Below are 17,864 nucleotides of genomic sequence, written 5' to 3'. Positions count from 1 at the left end.
TGCCATGTCTCTACCAGGAGCATGTCAACTTTGTGACTCGCGCCTACTTCTTTTGACTTAACCGCGACCATGGATCAGAATGGACGACCGGCCGTCCAGGTGGTCATCAACGGCCATGATCAGATGCCATATGGCTCCAATATGCAGTTTCTGAATCAAAGGCCGCTATCTGTGGATGAAGCACTGCAGTACTCATCCATGTCCAGCGCGCCTGTCTTTGGTCTCGGTTCGTTTATTGTCTTTCATCTTCAGTTCTGCTCAATTTACTAACAGTTTGTATGTGCAGACTGTATCCTACGCCCCGATGTTGGTCGACCTTCGAATACCACTTCTATAAACCATGTCCTCCAAGAAGGCCGCAAAACACTGGGTGAACTTGACATGGAAATGCAATCTGGACGAGATGAGTCTGGTCGTTTAGAGACGTCTCGGGAATATATTCAACAGTTGCTGGATGGTGACCAGCTGACGGAATTGTAAGGGAACTGGAAGTTCTTGAAGCGCAGTCAACTAATTTGGTTTTATAGCAAATTCAAGTTTCCTCAAGTTCCTACGCGAAGTCAACAATTGCGCCCAAACGATCCTGATGGTGCTACTTCCGGTCACAATAGCCTTGGCTCCTTCGCACGGTTGATGCTGAGCTCTACGGACATCGCATTCAGATGTAAGCCCTAAGATGCCATTGACGGTTGTATATAGTTAATTGACTGACCGGCCGCAGATCCCGAAGCACCGTCAAAGACAAAACCCGAAAATAAAGACATCACGCCGAAGACGGCTGCTTCGTTGAATCAGCGCGCATACGTTGCGAACAAGTCGAACCCGGCATCTTTCCCGGCCTCTTTTGAGCAGAATCGTCCTCCTACATCGAGCCAACTCTCCGTCGTTATTCCTACCAAACCAGTACCCCAGCACAGCGATCACGCGAATGCGAAGAAGCTCCAATTGAAAGCCCATGACCAAGACGCTATGGCGGCGGTGCGACTCAAGGACCAAAAAGAGGAAGCAGATGCAGCCTTGCAAAAGCTTCAAGATCTTCTTCACGAGGTTTTTGAAGCAGAAGATCAAATAGAACCCGATACTTCGACTCCCCCAACCTCTGACACGCCAAACCCCATTTTCGTGAACCCAACATCTTTAGAGGTGCATGGGTTGATACTATCGTCTGATGCCCACACCCGCCTCCAGAAAGCCCTTCGGAAAGTTGCAGGGTTTGACCGACTCCAGGACATACCGTCTGACTATCTCAACCGCATTCAAAAGCTGTGTGAAAAGCCAATCATTGCTGCTCAAACCCCTGACATAGGGTTAGGCGATTCATTCAGTGAACTTGAGTCCCAGGAATGGCTGGGTAAGACCGAGGATGTGTTGAACGCACTATTTGCAATCGGAACGCTGCTGCAGACGATGTCTGGGCGTCAGACCGAGCGAGATCTTTGCCCAGAAGATCTCATTGAGGCCATTCCCGCCGTTCTCAATCAAGTATTTGACCATTGCATTATTCCCGCAGTGGAATCGCGCCCAGGTGGCAGAGATGGCCAGCATTTCCACTTCTTCTCCGCCCAAAAACGGATCATTGGCGCTCTTGTTCACCAGAGCAAGAAAGTCCTCACTCTTTTTGCAGACTTCTTATCACGCATTGATGTCTCCGAGGGGACGATCACGGCTGCGGAATTCTTCGCTGCGAAGCTAATATTTGTGGAAAATGCGCACAATGACAAAGACTCTGCTCTGGGATATCAGAAGTACGAGCCTGCGAGACGTGGTGCGATGGATGTGCTTGCAAAGGTGTTTTCCAAATACCCCGAGCAGCGTCCGTTCATCCTGGATGAGATTCTGGTCTCATTGGAGAAACTTCCCACCACACGTCAGAATGCCCGGCAGTTCAAAGTTGCGGATGGAAAAAACATCCAATTACTCACCGCACTAGTCTTGCAGCTTGTCCAGACAACTTCATTAGAGACACCTTCGCGATCAAAGAGCGAACGTCGAATCAAAGCACAAGCTGATGACGATGACGACGAGCTTATGGACGATGGCGAAGACCATGCCAACGGTGAGTCTGATGATGATGAGTCCGACGAATCGCTGGAACGCCTAGCGAACAAGTCCAACCGACTCTACGACAATGCCATGCGCTCCGCACAATACATTGTGAACTTCATCGTCCAGCGTGCTATGAACTCGACGAAGACTGGTGACCAGCCATACCGGAATATTCTGGACCTTTTCACTCAGGATCTGATCAATGTACTGGGCTCGGCCGATTGGCCGGCTGCAGAACTGCTTCTCCGGATCTTGGCCTTGCGCATGATTCAAATCACCGACCAAGATAAAAGCGCGGCGACTGCGAAGAGCATGGCACTTGAGCTACTTGGCTGGATGGGTTCTGCTATCTCAGATCTGATAGCAACCGCTCAGCACATGCTCCCGGCTCTGGAAGATTCAGACAGTGAATTGACTGATTATCTCAAACAACAATTTGAGGAGTTTTCTTCTGGTGCACTGCATCACCAAGACCTCATCACTCCAACGGGTCCGTATAGGATTGCGCTCGAGCACCTTTTGCAAGACAAGAATTCCGACAATTGGCAACTGACCAGCGCGCGGGGGTACTACTTGGCTCAATGGGCCAAAACAGCCTGCGCCCTATACTATAACTCCGAGAATCAGGAAGAAATTGCACACGACGAGGTGACTGATGGCTTGGTTACTCTTTTAACAAGATCCTTCTCAGACCCACGCTGGTTGGAGACCCATAAAGAATTCGACAAAGTTCCAAACGTGCATGGAAAATTCGCTTATATCCTCACGGTCTTGAATTCCAACTTTGGCAAAGCATTCGACACCATTCTCAAAGTTCTTTTGGCCTCTTTCCTTGGTGACTCGGCCAAGGTTCGCAGCCGCAGTTTGAAAAGTGTCATCTACATGCTTGAGAAAGACCCCAACCTTCTTGACAGAGACCCTTCAGTTTTGCGCGTAATACACCGGTGCACGACAGATGCCTCACCCATGGTTCGTGATTCTGCATTACAGTTGATCGGACAATGCATTGGTTTGAAGCCTGAGCTCGAAGAAGAAGGGTGCCGAAGCATTTTGGCATGTGCACCTGATCAAACAGCTGGTGTCCGGAAACGCTGCATTGGGCTTTTGAAGGAACTTTACCACAAAACGTCTCGGAAGGAATTGAAGCTGGCCATTCTCGACAGTTTCCTCCAACGTACAGGCGACCTTGAGGAGAGCGTGGCATCTTTGGCTCGTCAAACCTTTGAGGAAATATGGCTCGTTCCATTCCACGAATCCATTGATTCCTCGTCTGAAGGGCCAAAACTGAAAATAGCACTCGGAGAGCAGGTCGGCCTCATCATTGGCCTGACGGAGCGCAGTGAAACTGCCCTGGAGTCTCTTAGCGTCTGTCTGAAAGGGGTCCTGTCGGACAAGTCCAAGTCCGCGGCATTGAACTTCAAAGTTTGCAAGGCGATGGTTTCTACCATGTTTCAGAGACTGGTGGAGGATTCAGATGGATCCAGCAAGGAATTCCAGCAAGCCCTGTTACAGACCATCACTGTCTTTGCCAAGTCGAATGCGAAGCTGTTTACCCCGGATCAGCTGGAGGCCCTTCATCCTTACATTGGACATCTTTCTACCGCAGATGATCTCTTCATATTTCGATCGGTTGTGGTTATCTATCGCTGCGTCTTGCCATTTTTATCATCGTCCCATAATACCCTTCTGAAAGAAGTGCAGAATGACCTTTTCAAGAGCGTTGCCAAGCTCGCCCGCGCGGAGTTGAACGAAGTCATGGCTTGTTTGTGGACCATTAACAGTGTTCTGCAAAATACGAACAGACTGGTGAAGTTGACAGTTTCAGTACTGAAACCATTGCAACAATATAAGAGTGTTGATCTCTCCTCGACTACACACGCTGCAATCCTGGCCCGTGCCAAGAGTTATATTCGCATCGCGGGTTGTGTTGGACGGCATTGCGATCTTGAGAAGTATGCGTCTCATTTCAAGAGTGAATTCCCCACCTGGGCCGGTGGCTCAGTTGCGGGCCTGATGATTGACTCCATTATTCCCTTCACTGCATCAAATTCACCCTTTGAGCTGAGGGTCATGGCTCTCGAAAGCTTGGGATCCATATGCCAGTCTTGGCCTGGTCAATTCGGCAGAGAACGCACACGGCAGACCTTCGCTCAGGCTTTCAAGGAAGATGCGCCAAGCCTACAAAACATCGTTCTCCGATCATTTGCAGACTTCTTTGCCATCCATGAAGGCAAGTCCGAGAAGGCCGTCATGCCAACTGCAGAAGCCGCTGCCCAGGAAGACAACACCAGGCTGGGTGGTTCTTTAAAAGCTAGCGACAACGATGGAGCTGCTGCTTTGATCGCCCAACACTTCCTCTCAAACATGCTTCAGGTGGCACAGTCGCGCCAGGATACTTATTCACTGACTGCCATTGAACTTATTGCGAGTATCAATAGGCAGGGCTTAGTACACCCAAAGGAATGTGCGGGTGTTCTCGTCTCTCTGGAGACTTCTACAGTCCCTGCAATTGCGAAGATCGCTTTCGACACGCACAAAATGCTCCACCAACAATACGAGTCCATGTTTGAGCGAGAATACATGCGCGCTGTGCAGGAGGCCTTCTATTATCAGCGTGATATTGTTGGCGACTCCAATGGCGCTAATGCTCGGCCTTACGTCTCGAAGCTCGCACCGTTGTTTGAGATTGTCAAAATCAGCAACAGTCGGTACCAGAAAAAGTTCCTCGCGAATATTTGCTCCAAGATCAACTTCGAACCGAAGAAATTGGATGTGACTGGCAATCCCCCAGAACATCTTTTGCTAGCACGCTTCATCTCCCAAAACCTGGCCTATTTCGACTACGGTCAATTGGCTGAATTGGTGCCCACCATCGCTTGTATGGAGCGTATCGTTTCTTCGACTGGCACTATTGTTGCACACGCGATTGAGACGGACATATCCCCGACCCCGATTGGTCCGCCTCAGTTAGATGCATCAAATGACACGGCGCCAGGGTTTGCACCTGAGGTGCCTCAATCGACGATCGTACCGCAACAAGTCAACCCTGCGACCTTGAGATTGCTGGCAACTGCTGCTGCATCATTGTCAATGCTCTGGGAAGCCCGAACTCACCTTCGTCGTCTGTACGGAATCAGTGCCCACAGCAAGAACAAGGAAGGGAAACCTGCAACAAAGGATCTCAATAAAACTGCCACGAAGGTGCACGGTGTGACTGGTGACAAGTTCTGGGAAGCCATTGCCAGGAACATGACAGCCCTAGATAGCGAGGAAGCGATGCACCAAAAATGCCGAGAGTTTGCAACCCTACTCTCCATCGACGAGGAGTTCAGGGTGGATGGAGACGAGGACGCAGAAGGGGATAGCCTGGACGCTATCGGAGATATCGACGAGACGGTGGCTCCACGGCCCATGAAGCGCAAGAGCTCCGTCTCCAGCTCGAACCTCAGCAAGCGACCCAAGGGCCGGAAGAGTTCAACCGGAAAGAAGAAGTCCAGCGCTGAGCCGGACGAGGACCTGGATTGGGACTGATTTCGCGTAGCCACATCATCATACAGGCAATTTTTTATTTTTTCTTAATTTGCATGTCAAGCGAGGTCGGCGTCTATTTATTTTCCTCTGCACAGGAGCCATCGGAGAAGGGCCTTTTTATTATTTTATTTTTCGAGACCGAAATGGGTGGTTGCTATGTTTATGCCCTTTTTCATACACGCTCTGAGAGCTCGGCCCGATATCCACTCCCCTTAGTTATGAGTATATAATAGAATTCCACGGATTCATTTTCCATTGGTACGCAAAATAGTGACTTATCTAGATATAGTTGTCGGTGAATCTACAACGGAGCCCGGAGCTGTCGTATGAGTTCTCAGTTTTGATGCCGGGTTCCCGAGTAGCTCCTGGCACGTGACGTCTCCAGGATGACGTCGCCGACGATAGTTCCGTATCCTTGTTCCAGGTTCATAACTCTTGTGAGGTAAACGTCTCTTTTTTCTTTTTGGTTTCAGATTGCTTCAAAGTCGCTCGTTATTTGAGTGCATGGGCGGACCATGAGCTGCTTCATCTCTTCCCATCGCTGAACATCCTCTAAACAAGCTGCCCTCCTGTTATGACAATGCTGAACGCGATGCTGCGCCGGACCCGTGCGGACGGCGTCGCACTGAAGTCAATGGGATCATTACCAGGCCGGATTCATACCCCGAAGGCATTTTTTACATTCCGCCAACCTCTGTCCCGCTCCTTACACACTCCTTGTCGGCGACCGGCCCTCCAATGGCGAGCCTTGGAGCCGGTCTCGATGCCGATCCGATTTAAATCAGAAACCGCAGCTAAAGCTGAATCTTGGAAACAATCCCGCACTATTACTGCTATACGCAAAGTCTTTACATTCTGCGGGTTCTTCATCATCACCACCGGCGCCGTGGTAGTCGCCTTCTTCATCTACGATGCTAGTACATACCGCGAAGGTGTCAGTGCGATGGATATCCCAGTCTCGGAATTGGCCCTCAATCCTCGACTGGGAGGCCCAAAAAACCTGCCAATTGCCGATGTGCTGGTTGGCGACCATGATTCGGAAGCTATGCTTCTGCAGAAGGATAAGCCTCGTCTGGTTATCCTGGGAACGGGTTGGGGTAGCATCGCGCTCCTCAAGAACTTGAACCCTGCCGATTACCATGTTACTGTTGTTTCCCCCACTAACTATTTCCTGTTTACCCCCATGTTACCTTCTGCTACGGTTGGAACCTTGGGTCTTCGGTCACTGGTCGAGCCCGTTCGGCGCATTATTGACCAGATTAATGGTCACTTCCTCAAGGCTTCCGCGGTTGATGTTGATTTCTCTGGGAAGCTGGTGGAAGTATCCCAAGTTGGGCAAGATGGCCAGACAAAGAACTTCTATCTTCCATACGACAAGCTTGTTATCGGAGTCGGTATGTCGTGCCAAAGTACAAGCTGGCTCAAGTTCCAAATATTGACATTTCTATGTACCAGGCTGCGTAACGAACCCGCACGGCGTGAAAGGCCTTGAAAACTGTAACTTCCTGAAGACAATTGACGATGCTCGTCAAATCAAGAACAAGATTCTAGACAATATGGAGCTAGCGTGTCTCCCCACCACCTCTGACGAAGAGCGCAGACGACTGCTGTCCTTTGTGGTATGTGGAGGTGGTCCAACCGGAGTTGAATTTGCTGCCGAGCTGTTTGATCTCCTAAATGAAGATCTGCTTCACTCTTTCCCTCGCATTGTACGAAACGAGATCTCTGTCCATATCATCCAAAGTCGAACCCACATCCTGAACACTTACGACGAAGCACTCTCTAAGTATGCTGAGGTATGTTTTCTCCATATCTGAACCCTTCTTGGCATTGATCTGATATTAACGCCTCATAGCGTCGGTTCACTCGCGATGGCGTTGAGGTGTTGACCAACGCCCGTGTCAAGGAAGTGCGTGGCGACCGGGTTCTCTTCACCCAAGTGGAAGACGGCAAGACCGTCGTAAAAGAAATCCCTACTGGATTCTGCTTGTGGTCCACTGGAGTCTGTTAGTGCACCAACCACATTACTCAATGTACTGGATCTGACAACAACTGACATCTTTTTAGCTCGAGCCCCGATTTGCGAAACGCTCTCTGGCAGATTGGAATGCCAAAACAACAAACACGCCCTCGAGACCGACTCCCATCTCCGCGTGATTGGCGCACCCCTGGGCGACGTCTACGCAATCGGCGATTGCGCAACAGTCCAGAACAACATCGCAGACAACATCGTCAGGTTCCTCCGCACCGTTGCCTGGGAGAAAGGCCGCGACCCCGAGAAAGTGCACCTCACTTTTTCCGAATGGACTGAATTCGCCACTCGGGTTAGGAAACGCTTCCCGCAAGCCACGAACCATCTCCGTCGCCTGGATCGGCTCTTCGAGCAGTACGACAAGGATCACTCCGGCACTCTCGACTACGGCGAGCTGTCCGAGCTCCTGCACCAAATTGACACCAAACTCACTTCCCTGCCTGCCACTGCCCAACGTGCTAACCAGCAGGGCGTGTACCTGGGCCGTAAACTGACCAAGATTGCCGCCGCGCTTCCAGGTCTCAAGGCCAACGAGATCGACTACGGTGACCTCGACGAGGCTGTCTACAAGGCCTTTAAGTACAAGCACCTCGGAAGCTTGGCGTACATCAGCAACGCCGCTGTCTTTGACTTTGGTGGTATGAGCTTTAGCGGCGGTGTCATTGCTATGTATCTTTGGCGCAGTATCTACTTCGCTGAGAGTGTCAGCTTCCGCACGCGGTGTATGCTGGCCATGGATTGGGGCAAGAGAGCGCTATTTGGAAGAGGTATGTCTTTTGTTTTCTTATTATTTCTCCATCAATGTTCGTGCTTTGCTAATGCTTTCAATCTCCAGATCTCATGAGTTTTTAAGGTCATGAGTTTTTAAGGAAGCTAATGTTGGCCTTCACTCGTGTTCCGTCATTGGTCGTTGATCCAGAGACATCTGGGTTGGATTTTTGTTTTCGATATTCGGCAGGCAACGGCGGACCTGTAAATTACTGTATCCGGTTAGTTTTGCCATTTTGGGCTTAGTACCTCAACAGCTGTCCCGTAACCTCACTTCAATGCTCTCCGACATAAAAGACCCGTCTTCGCTGCTCTTCCTCCCTTTCTCTCACTTTTCCATTATTCTGCCTCTATATCTTGCACTCATCGCCGCCCCATTTCTTTTACTCTAGCCCCCACCGACTACCGCGCATTTGCTTTCAGCCCCGACGCACTGCCCCTTTCATTTTACCGGAGATGTCGCTCGATCCGACGCCCAGCTCGTTCTCGCCCCTAGAATGGAGCGGTCGCCTAGGGGCAGAATCGCCGGGATGATCCAGCCTACAGCCGCATTGTGTGATTTCGTGTCGATACTCCTACTAAAGAGAGTGACTGTCAATGCTACGAAGCTATCTAGGTCTCCATCTGATAGTGCGCATTGCTCGTCTCTAAGCCCGCCAGCCTCCTTCATATCTGCAATGTGCCGGTATACGTTCAATACCGCATGCCCCGCTTCGTCCGCCCCATCTAAGGTTACATTACACTACCCCCGACAGACTGGGATCTCGGTACCTAGTCGCCAATAGCCTAGTCGCTAATACCGTAGCGCCCATATATCGTTATTGTCGGTCTCTCCGGTCGCTCCACACCCAGTCGACACATATTCGTAAGCACGGCTCGGTGATATAGGCCAATAACGAAAATACCGCACTCTCGGTGTCGGTCGAGACTATATTGCGGCTAATGCTAGACTACGACTGCGAAAACCATACCACGATCCCAACGTCACCTATCGAATAGCCAATAGGATGATAACTAGCCGATGACTAGTGTGGGTATATATCATAGCGTTATCGATCGAATAGAGAATAGGCCAATAACTAGTGCGGGTATAACAAGGGCCATCCGCGAGGGAAGAGGAAATTTTTACCGGTTAACTATATCCCGTGGTTGTTAGCCGTGAAACTACCTAGGTAGCATAGTCTCTTATATCCTTAGCTAGGCCAGATACGTCCTCGCGATTTCGGGCTCCCGCGAGGGGAGATCCCGATTTGCGTGCAGTTCTTAATAAATCTGATATCGAAATAGAGAGGATAGCTATAGTACAAAACGGCCGGGTCATACACGCACAAGGCAGATCTAGATATACATCGCGACTCGAGTCTCCCAGATAGAACTATTACTAATATGCCTTAAAGCCAGCGTACGTCTTTGGCTATAGGTATGTCGGGCTACTCACGCAGCCGCGATCAGCGAGCTTAACTAAAGTTATCCACCGGAGAATCTAGACCGGCGCCCGTTGGTAGAGGCTGCTAGTGACATATATCTGGCTTTTATACTAGCAGAACTAGATTTGCATCATTCAGGTAGGCGCGACTATCCTCTCTGTTCGGATTGTTCCCCTTACACACAATAGGCCCGCCCGTTGCCGTAACTAACAAGCTGGAGTTGCACCGATACCGTACCCCGTCGTTAGGAGCCTATGACGAGACCGACAAGGATCCTACTCCGCCCAAAGTCAGCTTTCCTTGCACCCGTGGACGCATGTCTTACTACCACCCTCGCCGAAGGCCTGCCTTCGCACTCATGACTACTAGGAGGATACTTCAAACTACACGCCATCTACCAATCTACAGCCAATTCGCCCGCCCAAGCGTTACCCGCCCGACCTTCTTTCGCTTTCCCTTCGAACCTCCCTCACGTCTCGCAAAGTCCTTATCTACATCACATTTCAACACAATCAGGAGTCTCTCAACATCCACCACAATGGCCTCTCGCTCAAAGCGCGATCCCACAATGTATTCCTTTATAAATGGGGCTGATCTGGTCGAGGGACTTCTCAAGGAGGATGGATTCACAACCTGGGGCTTCGTGATCTTTCGTTGCACGTACCACAATGACTCTGACTGGGAGAACTTCATGGCTCGCATGGTCGGCGCCGTCTCAGAAGACCTCAAGGAATACAGTGGCCTTGATCTCCTCGACACATTCGCCCCAACGGTCTTGGAAGACCCCTCCTTTGAGGGTGCCACGGTTGCCACCCTACGCGAGCACTTCCATCAGTGGAAGAAGACTGCATTAAAAGAGGAACAGGGCGTGAGCGAAGACTACACTCCAACGAGCGGCCGATACCGCTTCTTCATCACCGTGGACCAGGAGGCTATGGAGTCCGTTCTAAACACCCCCTTGGGAGGGTTCGAAGAATATGAATTAGGGCATGTCCGCATGGTTAATGCTGAATGGAAATGGACAGATGTGCCTGAAGAGGACTCTGAGGACGAGGATATATCAGAGCCTGAGGAGTTCGAGCCCCTTGAAGGGTGTACTGAGGATGACGTGGGCTGGATGAACATACGCTGGCGTATTGTGCAGCTTCCGGGATTCCACAAGATGACTGAGATTGATGACTGGCAGGCGTATTATGTCCGGTATCCGGGGATCGCGGACATAAATTGATATCTACCCGTGCTAGAAACAGGATTTGGTATACCTAGCACTATTAAACAGTTTCTTCAATCGCGTTTGGGTTGAATGAGCTAGTAGCCTGGGCGCCGCGCTAGCTGGACGTCTAAAGTTACAGGTGGAAAGGCGGCCCTTTCTGGCGCCAAAAGTGGTCATTTTCGGCGTCATCTTCACAGGTCCTCATATTCTAGTTGTAAAACTCGCCCATAAACCTTACTTTTGTTGTTGTTTTATCAGTTTTCATAGCCACACTTGATTTTATTTGCGGGTGGTCTTATTGGGTGAGGCCGCTGTCTTTTTCTGTTCTGGTTGTTGGTGTACACATGCATTGTATCCATTCTGCCATTTCTTGTCTCAAATACGACCAAGTGATCGCGCCTACGGAAATACATTGTCGAGGACAAAGAAATATACGAGACCAATGCATATGAAAAAAGTCACTTGTATTGCGAAAGGGTCGTAACCCCCATATTGGAGCCAGCGAGATACCATCGCCCGAACACCTAGAAATGTAGATCCGAGACGCCGCGCTAGAAAAGCCAAAAAAAAAAAAGAAGGGAAATTCCGCCGGACAGGACAGGGGAAACCTGACTGACAATCAAGGCCAGCTTGAGAAAGTTGTATCAAGAGATCATTGGATCAACGTCGCTGTTGTTCGACATCAAAGTGTCACGAATGTTAGTAGCAAGGTCATTACTGTTACTGTTGTCGTGGGAATCGCCGACCAAGCCAATGTCCAGGGTATCCGGAATGTCTTTTTTAGCCTCCCGTGCCTTTTGCTCGGCGTATGCCCGGGTCTTCACAAGATTGCGCAGCCGGGCCTCTTTACGAGCGCCCTGGTTCTGCAGAATTGCCTCGTTGACTCGGGTTGCGATTTCTTTACGGAGCGCAGGGTCTAGGAGCGACGCAAGCGAGGAATCCAGTTTATCACTGGGGAAAATAAGAAGAGCAAGGGTCCGCTCGAGATCTGCCAGGAACTGTGGGTTTGTAGGAGCGCGTGGTGCAAGTTGTGCCGTCGCAAAATCCAGGGCAGGAGTAATATCGCTACCGGGAGTGTCCATGCAGGTGCGGATCAACTCAACCAGCTGCAGACGCAGGAGAGAGAAGTGCAATGATGGGTCTTCGTCAAGGATCTATTGAAGTCTTGTTAGCCATGGCACTTGACGTGAAGTGTGTGATAAGCTGGTAAGATTCAATATTTTTGGCAGTTGCTCATACTGAGGACTGAAGATGTTTGTTTTTCTGCAAATGTCCCGGAAGGGAGTTTAAGAGTGGTGCATGAAACTTGGTATAATCATAGCAAGTGGGGCCAGGGAATGTGAAGTAGACTAGTGGGAAAATTTCTTACCTGAGGGTTCAGCTCGTTGATCTTTTCAACGGCCGACTGGATATCACCAGAGTGAATCGCAGTGCGAATTTCAACCCGCTCTTGAATGGCTTCAAGATTCGTTCTGAGCTGGATGTTGGCCTCTACTGCAAATTTCTTTGCAGCAGCGGGATAGCCATTGGTGATGAGATAATCCATGACCAAATAGTTGATATCACTGCATTATAATTGTCAGTAACCATTGATTCAACGGATGAGTGAAATATTTGCAGTGGTGACGTGAATCAGAAGGATAAGTCAATTTGTTGCTCCTCACATGTTTTCAGAGAGATTCCCAACTTAAGTAAAGAACATCATGTCACGGTGCTGGGCAGGTAGGGGTGAACAGAAGAAACTCACGTTTTGGACGGCTTGACCTCCTCGAGCTTCCGCTCGAAGTGATGCCAAGTAGGCGTCGCAGTCGAGGGAGTGCGAGACATCTGCATAGTGTTAAAAGGCCAGCAACCACGGGTGTCAAACCGAGAAGCATACAAGATTAGCAGACATTATGAGCTAGATAGCCAGTCTTGAATCTGATCTGAAGCTATCCGAAAAGCTGAAAGGCAACCCGAGAGACGAAGGCCATGGGGAAAGGCAAATCGCTGTGTGGGATAAGACCGGGTTGGATGCGAAAGAGAAAAGGAAATGAAAAGCTCGGGGCGGAAGAAGTAGCTTAAGCGAAAGTAATACGCTAATCCCAAATGAGTGATTACTCAGAACATGAGTAAGCAGCACGTGAGCAGTTACCTTGGAACCTTGCAGCAAATAAACCTCGACTAACCCGCTTTGGGACTAGAAGATTAGGTAATTATTGTCCCCACCTGGGCAGCTTTCAAGGCTTGTGTCGGATCAAAAACCAGAGGGGTGGAGAGGGTCAAGATACCTACAAAGTGCAGCCTTGTATGCGGCACACGTAGACATGGAATCAGTTTCACCTTTATATTCTTTGTCTACCGAAGTGCACTATTCTCCACCATGGCAGGACTTGAGCATTATCGGCATTGCTGGCAGCTCTGGCTCCGGTAAGAGCTCTGTGGCAATGGAGATCGTCAAGTCTTTGAACTTGCCGTGGGTGGTGATCCTTGTAATGGTACAGCTCGTGGAATCCAATGCATCTTAATTTGCGACCCTCTTGTTCTAATATATTCCATACAGGACTCATTCTACAAGACCTTAACTGCTGAGCAACACCAGAAGGCCCACGCAAATGAGTATGATTTCGACTGCCCGGAATCGATTGACTTCGATATTCTGGTGGACACCCTCCGTGATCTGAAGAAAGGGTAAATTTACTGTTCGTCCTAGTCTTCTATTTGACCTGACTGGTTATCACACAGAAAGAGAGCGAACATCCCAGTTTACTCATTTGCTGAGCACCAGCGGCAGCCCAATACGACCACTCTCTATTCTCCTCGTGTGATCATTCTAGAGGGTATTTTGGCCCTCCATGATCCTAGAATCGTCGAGATGTTGGATGTGAAGGTATTGTGGCTTCTTCGCTATCCTCATGCTTATGAGTGCTAATTCAATGGCTTAGATCTTCGTTGAAGCAGATATGGATGTGTGCTTAGGTCGCAGGAGTGGGTTGCCCCGATCGTGATACCTTAATTCCACTGACGATGTATATAGTCTTGCGTGATGTCCGTGAGCGAGGGCGTGACATTGAAGGAATCATCAAACAATGGTTTGAATTTGTGAAGCCTTCTTACACTCGATACGTGGAGCCTCAACGCCCTATCTCAGGTCGGTAATCACATGAGTTTGCAAAGCGCTAAAAGACTTTTTGTTAACTTTAAATCTCAGACATCATCATCCCACGTGGCATTGAGAACACGACCGCTATCGGTATGCCGTCCCTTTGAGCTGCTAATTTTGAGAGCTACCACTAATCGATGTAGACATGGTGGTCAAACATATCCAACGCAAGCTGCAGGAGAAATCCGACAACCACACCGAAGAGCTTCGCAAACTAGGTTTGGTTGCAGCAGAAGTAGAGCTGCCTTTAAATGTGCATGTCTTGCCCTCGACACCGCAGTTTGTTGGCATGAATACTATTCTGCAGAACCCAGAAACTGAGCAAGAGGATTTCATTTTCTACTTTGATCGACTAGTTTCGATCTTGATTGAAAAGTACTGACCTCCATCTCAAAATGCGCCTTTAGTTACTCTGCTAACGTCACCATCGCAGGGCCTTGGATATGACATTGTATGTATCCGCAAATGTGGAAACACCACAAGGCAACACATACCTCGGTTTACATCCCAAGGGTACCGTATCAGCCGTGGCTATCTTACGTGGTGGCTCTTGCATGGAGACCGCGCTTAAGCGATCCATTCCCGACTGTCTTACTGGTCGCGTGCTCATCCAAACGAACGAGAGCAATGAGGAGCCAGAGTTGCATTACTTGAAGCTCCCGTCGCAGATCGAGGAGCATGCAACTGTCCTCCTAATCGATTCTCAAATGTCCAGTGGAGGTGCTGCACTTATGGCTGTTCGTGTCTTGATTGATCATGGGGTGGAACAACAAAGAATCGTTTTCGTAACTTGCGCAGCAGGAGAACGGGGCCTCAAGAGGCTTACTGCTGTTTATCCCAGGATCAATGTGGTTGTTGGACGCATCGAAGAAGAGTGGGAACCGCGCTGGATAGAAAAGCGATACTTCGGGTGCTGAAATTTTCATTCCATTGTTGGCCCCTTCCACAGTATATATGTTGATCTGCTCACTATGACTTATTTCTGAGACCAAGCATTGGATTACTGGGATTGACACTTAGCAAGAGCATACTTATACATACGTTTCATATTCAATGAAATCTAAGCAAATACCATTACAATTTTTCTTGTCTGAATGTCTCGACAGTAGGGAAACTAAAGAAAAATAATAGACTTACCGTTTTGAGAATACACGTGCCTGACCGCCCTGACTTCGGCGGGCAGAAAAATAATTTATCGGTCTCGATTATTTTCACTTGCTGAATCCGACGACCTCTACCGATATTCAGGCATTGAAAATATTTCTTGCATGCTTGTGGTGTGAAGTGATATTTTCAGTGCTCACAATGGCAGGTTCAGACAAGAAAAAGTCCAAGGCTGGCAAGCCCAAAGGCGAAGCTGGTCCAGCGATCAGTACGTACAGTCAAAACTTAAGACTTGTTTTCAGGAAACCCCATGACCATGCTTACTGACTATTTGCGTTGCTATAGCGGATCCTAGATTTGCGAACATCCAGACCGATCCTCGCTACCGTCTTCCTAGCAAACGCCAGACCCATGTCAAACTCGATAAGCGTTTTGCGCATGTGCTAAACGATAAGGATTTCTCCAGCAACGCTCCTGTTGACCGCTATGGACGAAAGCTCAGAAAAGACGACACCAAGGAAAAATTGAAGCAGTTTTACCAGGTGGATGAGGATGAGGACGAGGATGAAGAGGAGGACGAGGACAGTGCCGATGACGACGAAGAAGTTCAGAAAGAATTGAAACGGGTCAATGCTGCCTCATATGATCCTTCCCGTGATGGTGGCTTTGAGTCCTCGTCATCTGAAGACGAAACATCCAGCGAAGAGGAAGATGAGGCGGAAGAGGATGTGATCGAGTTCCCGGACGAGCAGCGGTCTGATGTGCCGCTTGGCGAAGTGACGAATCGGATAGCTGTCGTCAACCTTGACTGGGAAAACATCCGTGCCGAGGACTTGATGGCAGTATTCTCCAGTTTCCTTCCATCTGGGGGCGGGTGTTGAACGCCACAGTCTACCCCAGCGAATTTGGAAAGGAGCGTATGGAGAGGGAGGAGATTGAAGGTCCGCCGAAAGAAATCTTTGCCTCCGGGAAGAAAAAGAACAACGACGACGACGACTCCGAAGAGGAGGAACTTGACTCTGATAAGGAGGAGGAGGAAATTAAGAAGTCTATGCTGAAGGCTGATGACGGTGAAGAATTCAACTCTACACAGCTACGCCGGTATCAGCTCGACCGACTGCGGTATTACTACGCCATTATCAAATTTTCATCGAAGGAAGTTGCAAAGCACGTCTACGATCTGGTGGATGGTGCCGAATACCTCTCTAGTGCCAACTTCTTTGATCTTCGTTTCGTGCCCGATGACACTGACTTCTCCGATGACAAGGCTCGGGATGAGTGTTCTCGGATCCCTGACGGTTACAAGCCTACTGAATTTGTGACGGATGCTTTGCAGCACAGCAAGGTCAAATTGACATGGGACGCGGACGACAAATCAAGAAAAGAAGCCCAGGCACGTGCCTTCCGGGGCTCACGCCAGGACATTGACGAGAACGACCTGAAAGCCTACCTCGGTAGCGATAGTTCCGAGAGCGAAGATTCAGACGACGAGGACGGAGGCGTCGAAGTTGTGGATAATACTGCAGGAGAAGCTACGACTACAAAGCTATCTAAGAAAGAGGCCGAGAGACAGCGCATGCGTGCGTTGCTGGGTCTGAGCGCCGAGCCTACCCGCACCAAAGCGGAACGTCCCGTCGGCGAGATGGAGGTTACTTTCACATCGGGCTTGGCTGGCGGCCATGGCAAGGACACCATCTTCGAAAATGAACCGGAGATCGAAGAAACCACAATTGAAAAATATGTGCGGAAAGAGCGTGAGCGCAAAAAGCGCCGAAAGGAGAAACTCAAGGCCCCTAAGGCATCTGCAGAGGAGGGTGCCACAGCGGACAGTGAAGACAACGAAGCTGCTCCAGCCGAGGTACCACAGCAAGAGGAAGAAGAAATGGGATTCAATGATCCCTTCTTTGACGACCCTGATGGAAAGGCTACAGCAGGTGCTCGACGCAAGGAGGAGAGACGCAAGAAGCGTGAGGAACGTGCTGCCGAGGAAGCCGCCTCAGCTGCCCAACGGGCTGAGTTGGAGCTGCTGATGGTAGATGACGAAAAGGTCAACATCAAACACTTCGACATGAACGAGATCGAAAAGGCTGAGAAGCAGGCCCGGAAGAAGGGCAAGGGCAAGAAGGGCAAGAAGGTGGAGCCTGCCCAGACAGATGACTTCAAAGTCAACGTCAGCGACCCGCGTTTCGCACGTCTGTACGACACTCATGATTTCGCCATCGATCCTACCAACCCCCGGTTCAAGTCAACTTCCGGCATGAAGGCCCTGTTGGACGAGGGCCGTAAGCGCCGGCGTGCCGGCGATGACGCGGAGGCGGAGGCTCCAACAGAAAGCCGGGATACCAAGAAGAAGCAGAAGAAGTCCCCGAAGGAGTCTAGTTCTGAGGAGTTGAAGCGACTAGTGGCAAAAGTCAAGCGTTCTCACTGAAAGTATAGTCGAACTGAAATGATTTGGAAGTTAATATACACTGGAGTTCAATGAAAGGAGTTGAATTGTGAAATAGGATCTCTTTTACATATGTACATTGGCAATATGAGACCAGATGCATAGCAGTAACATGCGGTCTAGAATATGTAGGTGAAAGTCAATGTGACGGCTTG

General features: G+C 49.7%; 6 protein-coding genes across 6 annotated transcripts; 5 read left to right on the top strand and 1 right to left on the bottom strand.

The window, feature by feature from the left end:
• Positions 1 to 69: 69 nt before the first annotated feature.
• On the top strand, positions 70 to 5,577 carry N7489_011056 (putative sister chromatid cohesion protein Mis4; the record flags this gene model as incomplete). The annotated part of the gene is made up of 4 exons (XM_056716805.1): positions 70 to 226; positions 287 to 476; positions 528 to 664; positions 722 to 5,577. 4 exons carry the CDS (start codon positions 70 to 72, stop codon positions 5,575 to 5,577), a joined length of 5,340 nt encoding a protein of 1,779 aa, XP_056564427.1.
• A 574-nt stretch (positions 5,578 to 6,151) lies between these two features.
• On the top strand, positions 6,152 to 8,411 carry N7489_011055 (putative NADH-ubiquinone oxidoreductase 64 kDa subunit; the record flags this gene model as incomplete). Its single annotated transcript, XM_056716804.1, has 4 exons — positions 6,152 to 6,971; positions 7,033 to 7,373; positions 7,433 to 7,583; positions 7,645 to 8,411. Coding segments are annotated over 4 exons (2,079 nt in total), but the record flags the coding sequence as incomplete, so codon positions are not given.
• Positions 8,412 to 10,342: 1,931 nt separating this feature from the next.
• Positions 10,343 to 11,032, top strand: N7489_011054 (uncharacterized protein; the record flags this gene model as incomplete). The annotated part of the gene is made up of 1 exon (XM_056716803.1): positions 10,343 to 11,032. One exon carries the CDS (start codon positions 10,343 to 10,345, stop codon positions 11,030 to 11,032), a length of 690 nt encoding a protein of 229 aa, XP_056564425.1.
• Positions 11,033 to 11,661: 629 nt separating this feature from the next.
• On the bottom strand, positions 11,662 to 12,911 carry N7489_011053 (glucose-induced degradation complex GID8; the record flags this gene model as incomplete). Its single annotated transcript, XM_056716802.1, has 4 exons — positions 11,662 to 12,171; positions 12,387 to 12,582; positions 12,765 to 12,844; positions 12,897 to 12,911. The coding sequence occupies 4 exons, from the start codon at positions 12,909 to 12,911 to the stop codon at positions 11,662 to 11,664; spliced, it is 801 nt and encodes a 266-aa protein (XP_056564424.1).
• Positions 12,912 to 13,323: 412 nt separating this feature from the next.
• On the top strand, positions 13,324 to 15,076 carry N7489_011052 (uridine kinase family protein; the record flags this gene model as incomplete). The annotated part of the gene is made up of 8 exons (XM_056716801.1): positions 13,324 to 13,494; positions 13,560 to 13,687; positions 13,742 to 13,886; positions 13,942 to 13,984; positions 14,034 to 14,147; positions 14,208 to 14,249; positions 14,303 to 14,534; positions 14,593 to 15,076. 8 exons carry the CDS (start codon positions 13,324 to 13,326, stop codon positions 15,074 to 15,076), a joined length of 1,359 nt encoding a protein of 452 aa, XP_056564423.1.
• Positions 15,077 to 15,464: 388 nt separating this feature from the next.
• N7489_011051 (pre-rRNA-processing protein ESF1) lies at positions 15,465 to 17,691 on the top strand (the record flags this gene model as incomplete). Its single annotated transcript, XM_056716800.1, is given in 3 exon segments — positions 15,465 to 15,531; positions 15,609 to 16,105; positions 16,117 to 17,691. 3 exon segments carry the CDS (start codon positions 15,465 to 15,467, stop codon positions 17,689 to 17,691), a joined length of 2,139 nt encoding a protein of 712 aa, XP_056564422.1.
• Positions 17,692 to 17,864: the final 173 nt, after the last annotated feature.

The sequence above is a fragment of the Penicillium chrysogenum genome (genome assembly GCF_028827035.1).
Source record: "Penicillium chrysogenum strain IBT 35668 chromosome Unknown utg000005l_segment0_segment0, whole genome shotgun sequence".
Lineage (NCBI taxonomy): Eukaryota > Fungi > Ascomycota > Eurotiomycetes > Eurotiales > Aspergillaceae > Penicillium > Penicillium chrysogenum.
Note: the sequence above shows the minus strand (reverse complement) of the source record. Positions and strands in the feature narration are given on the sequence as shown.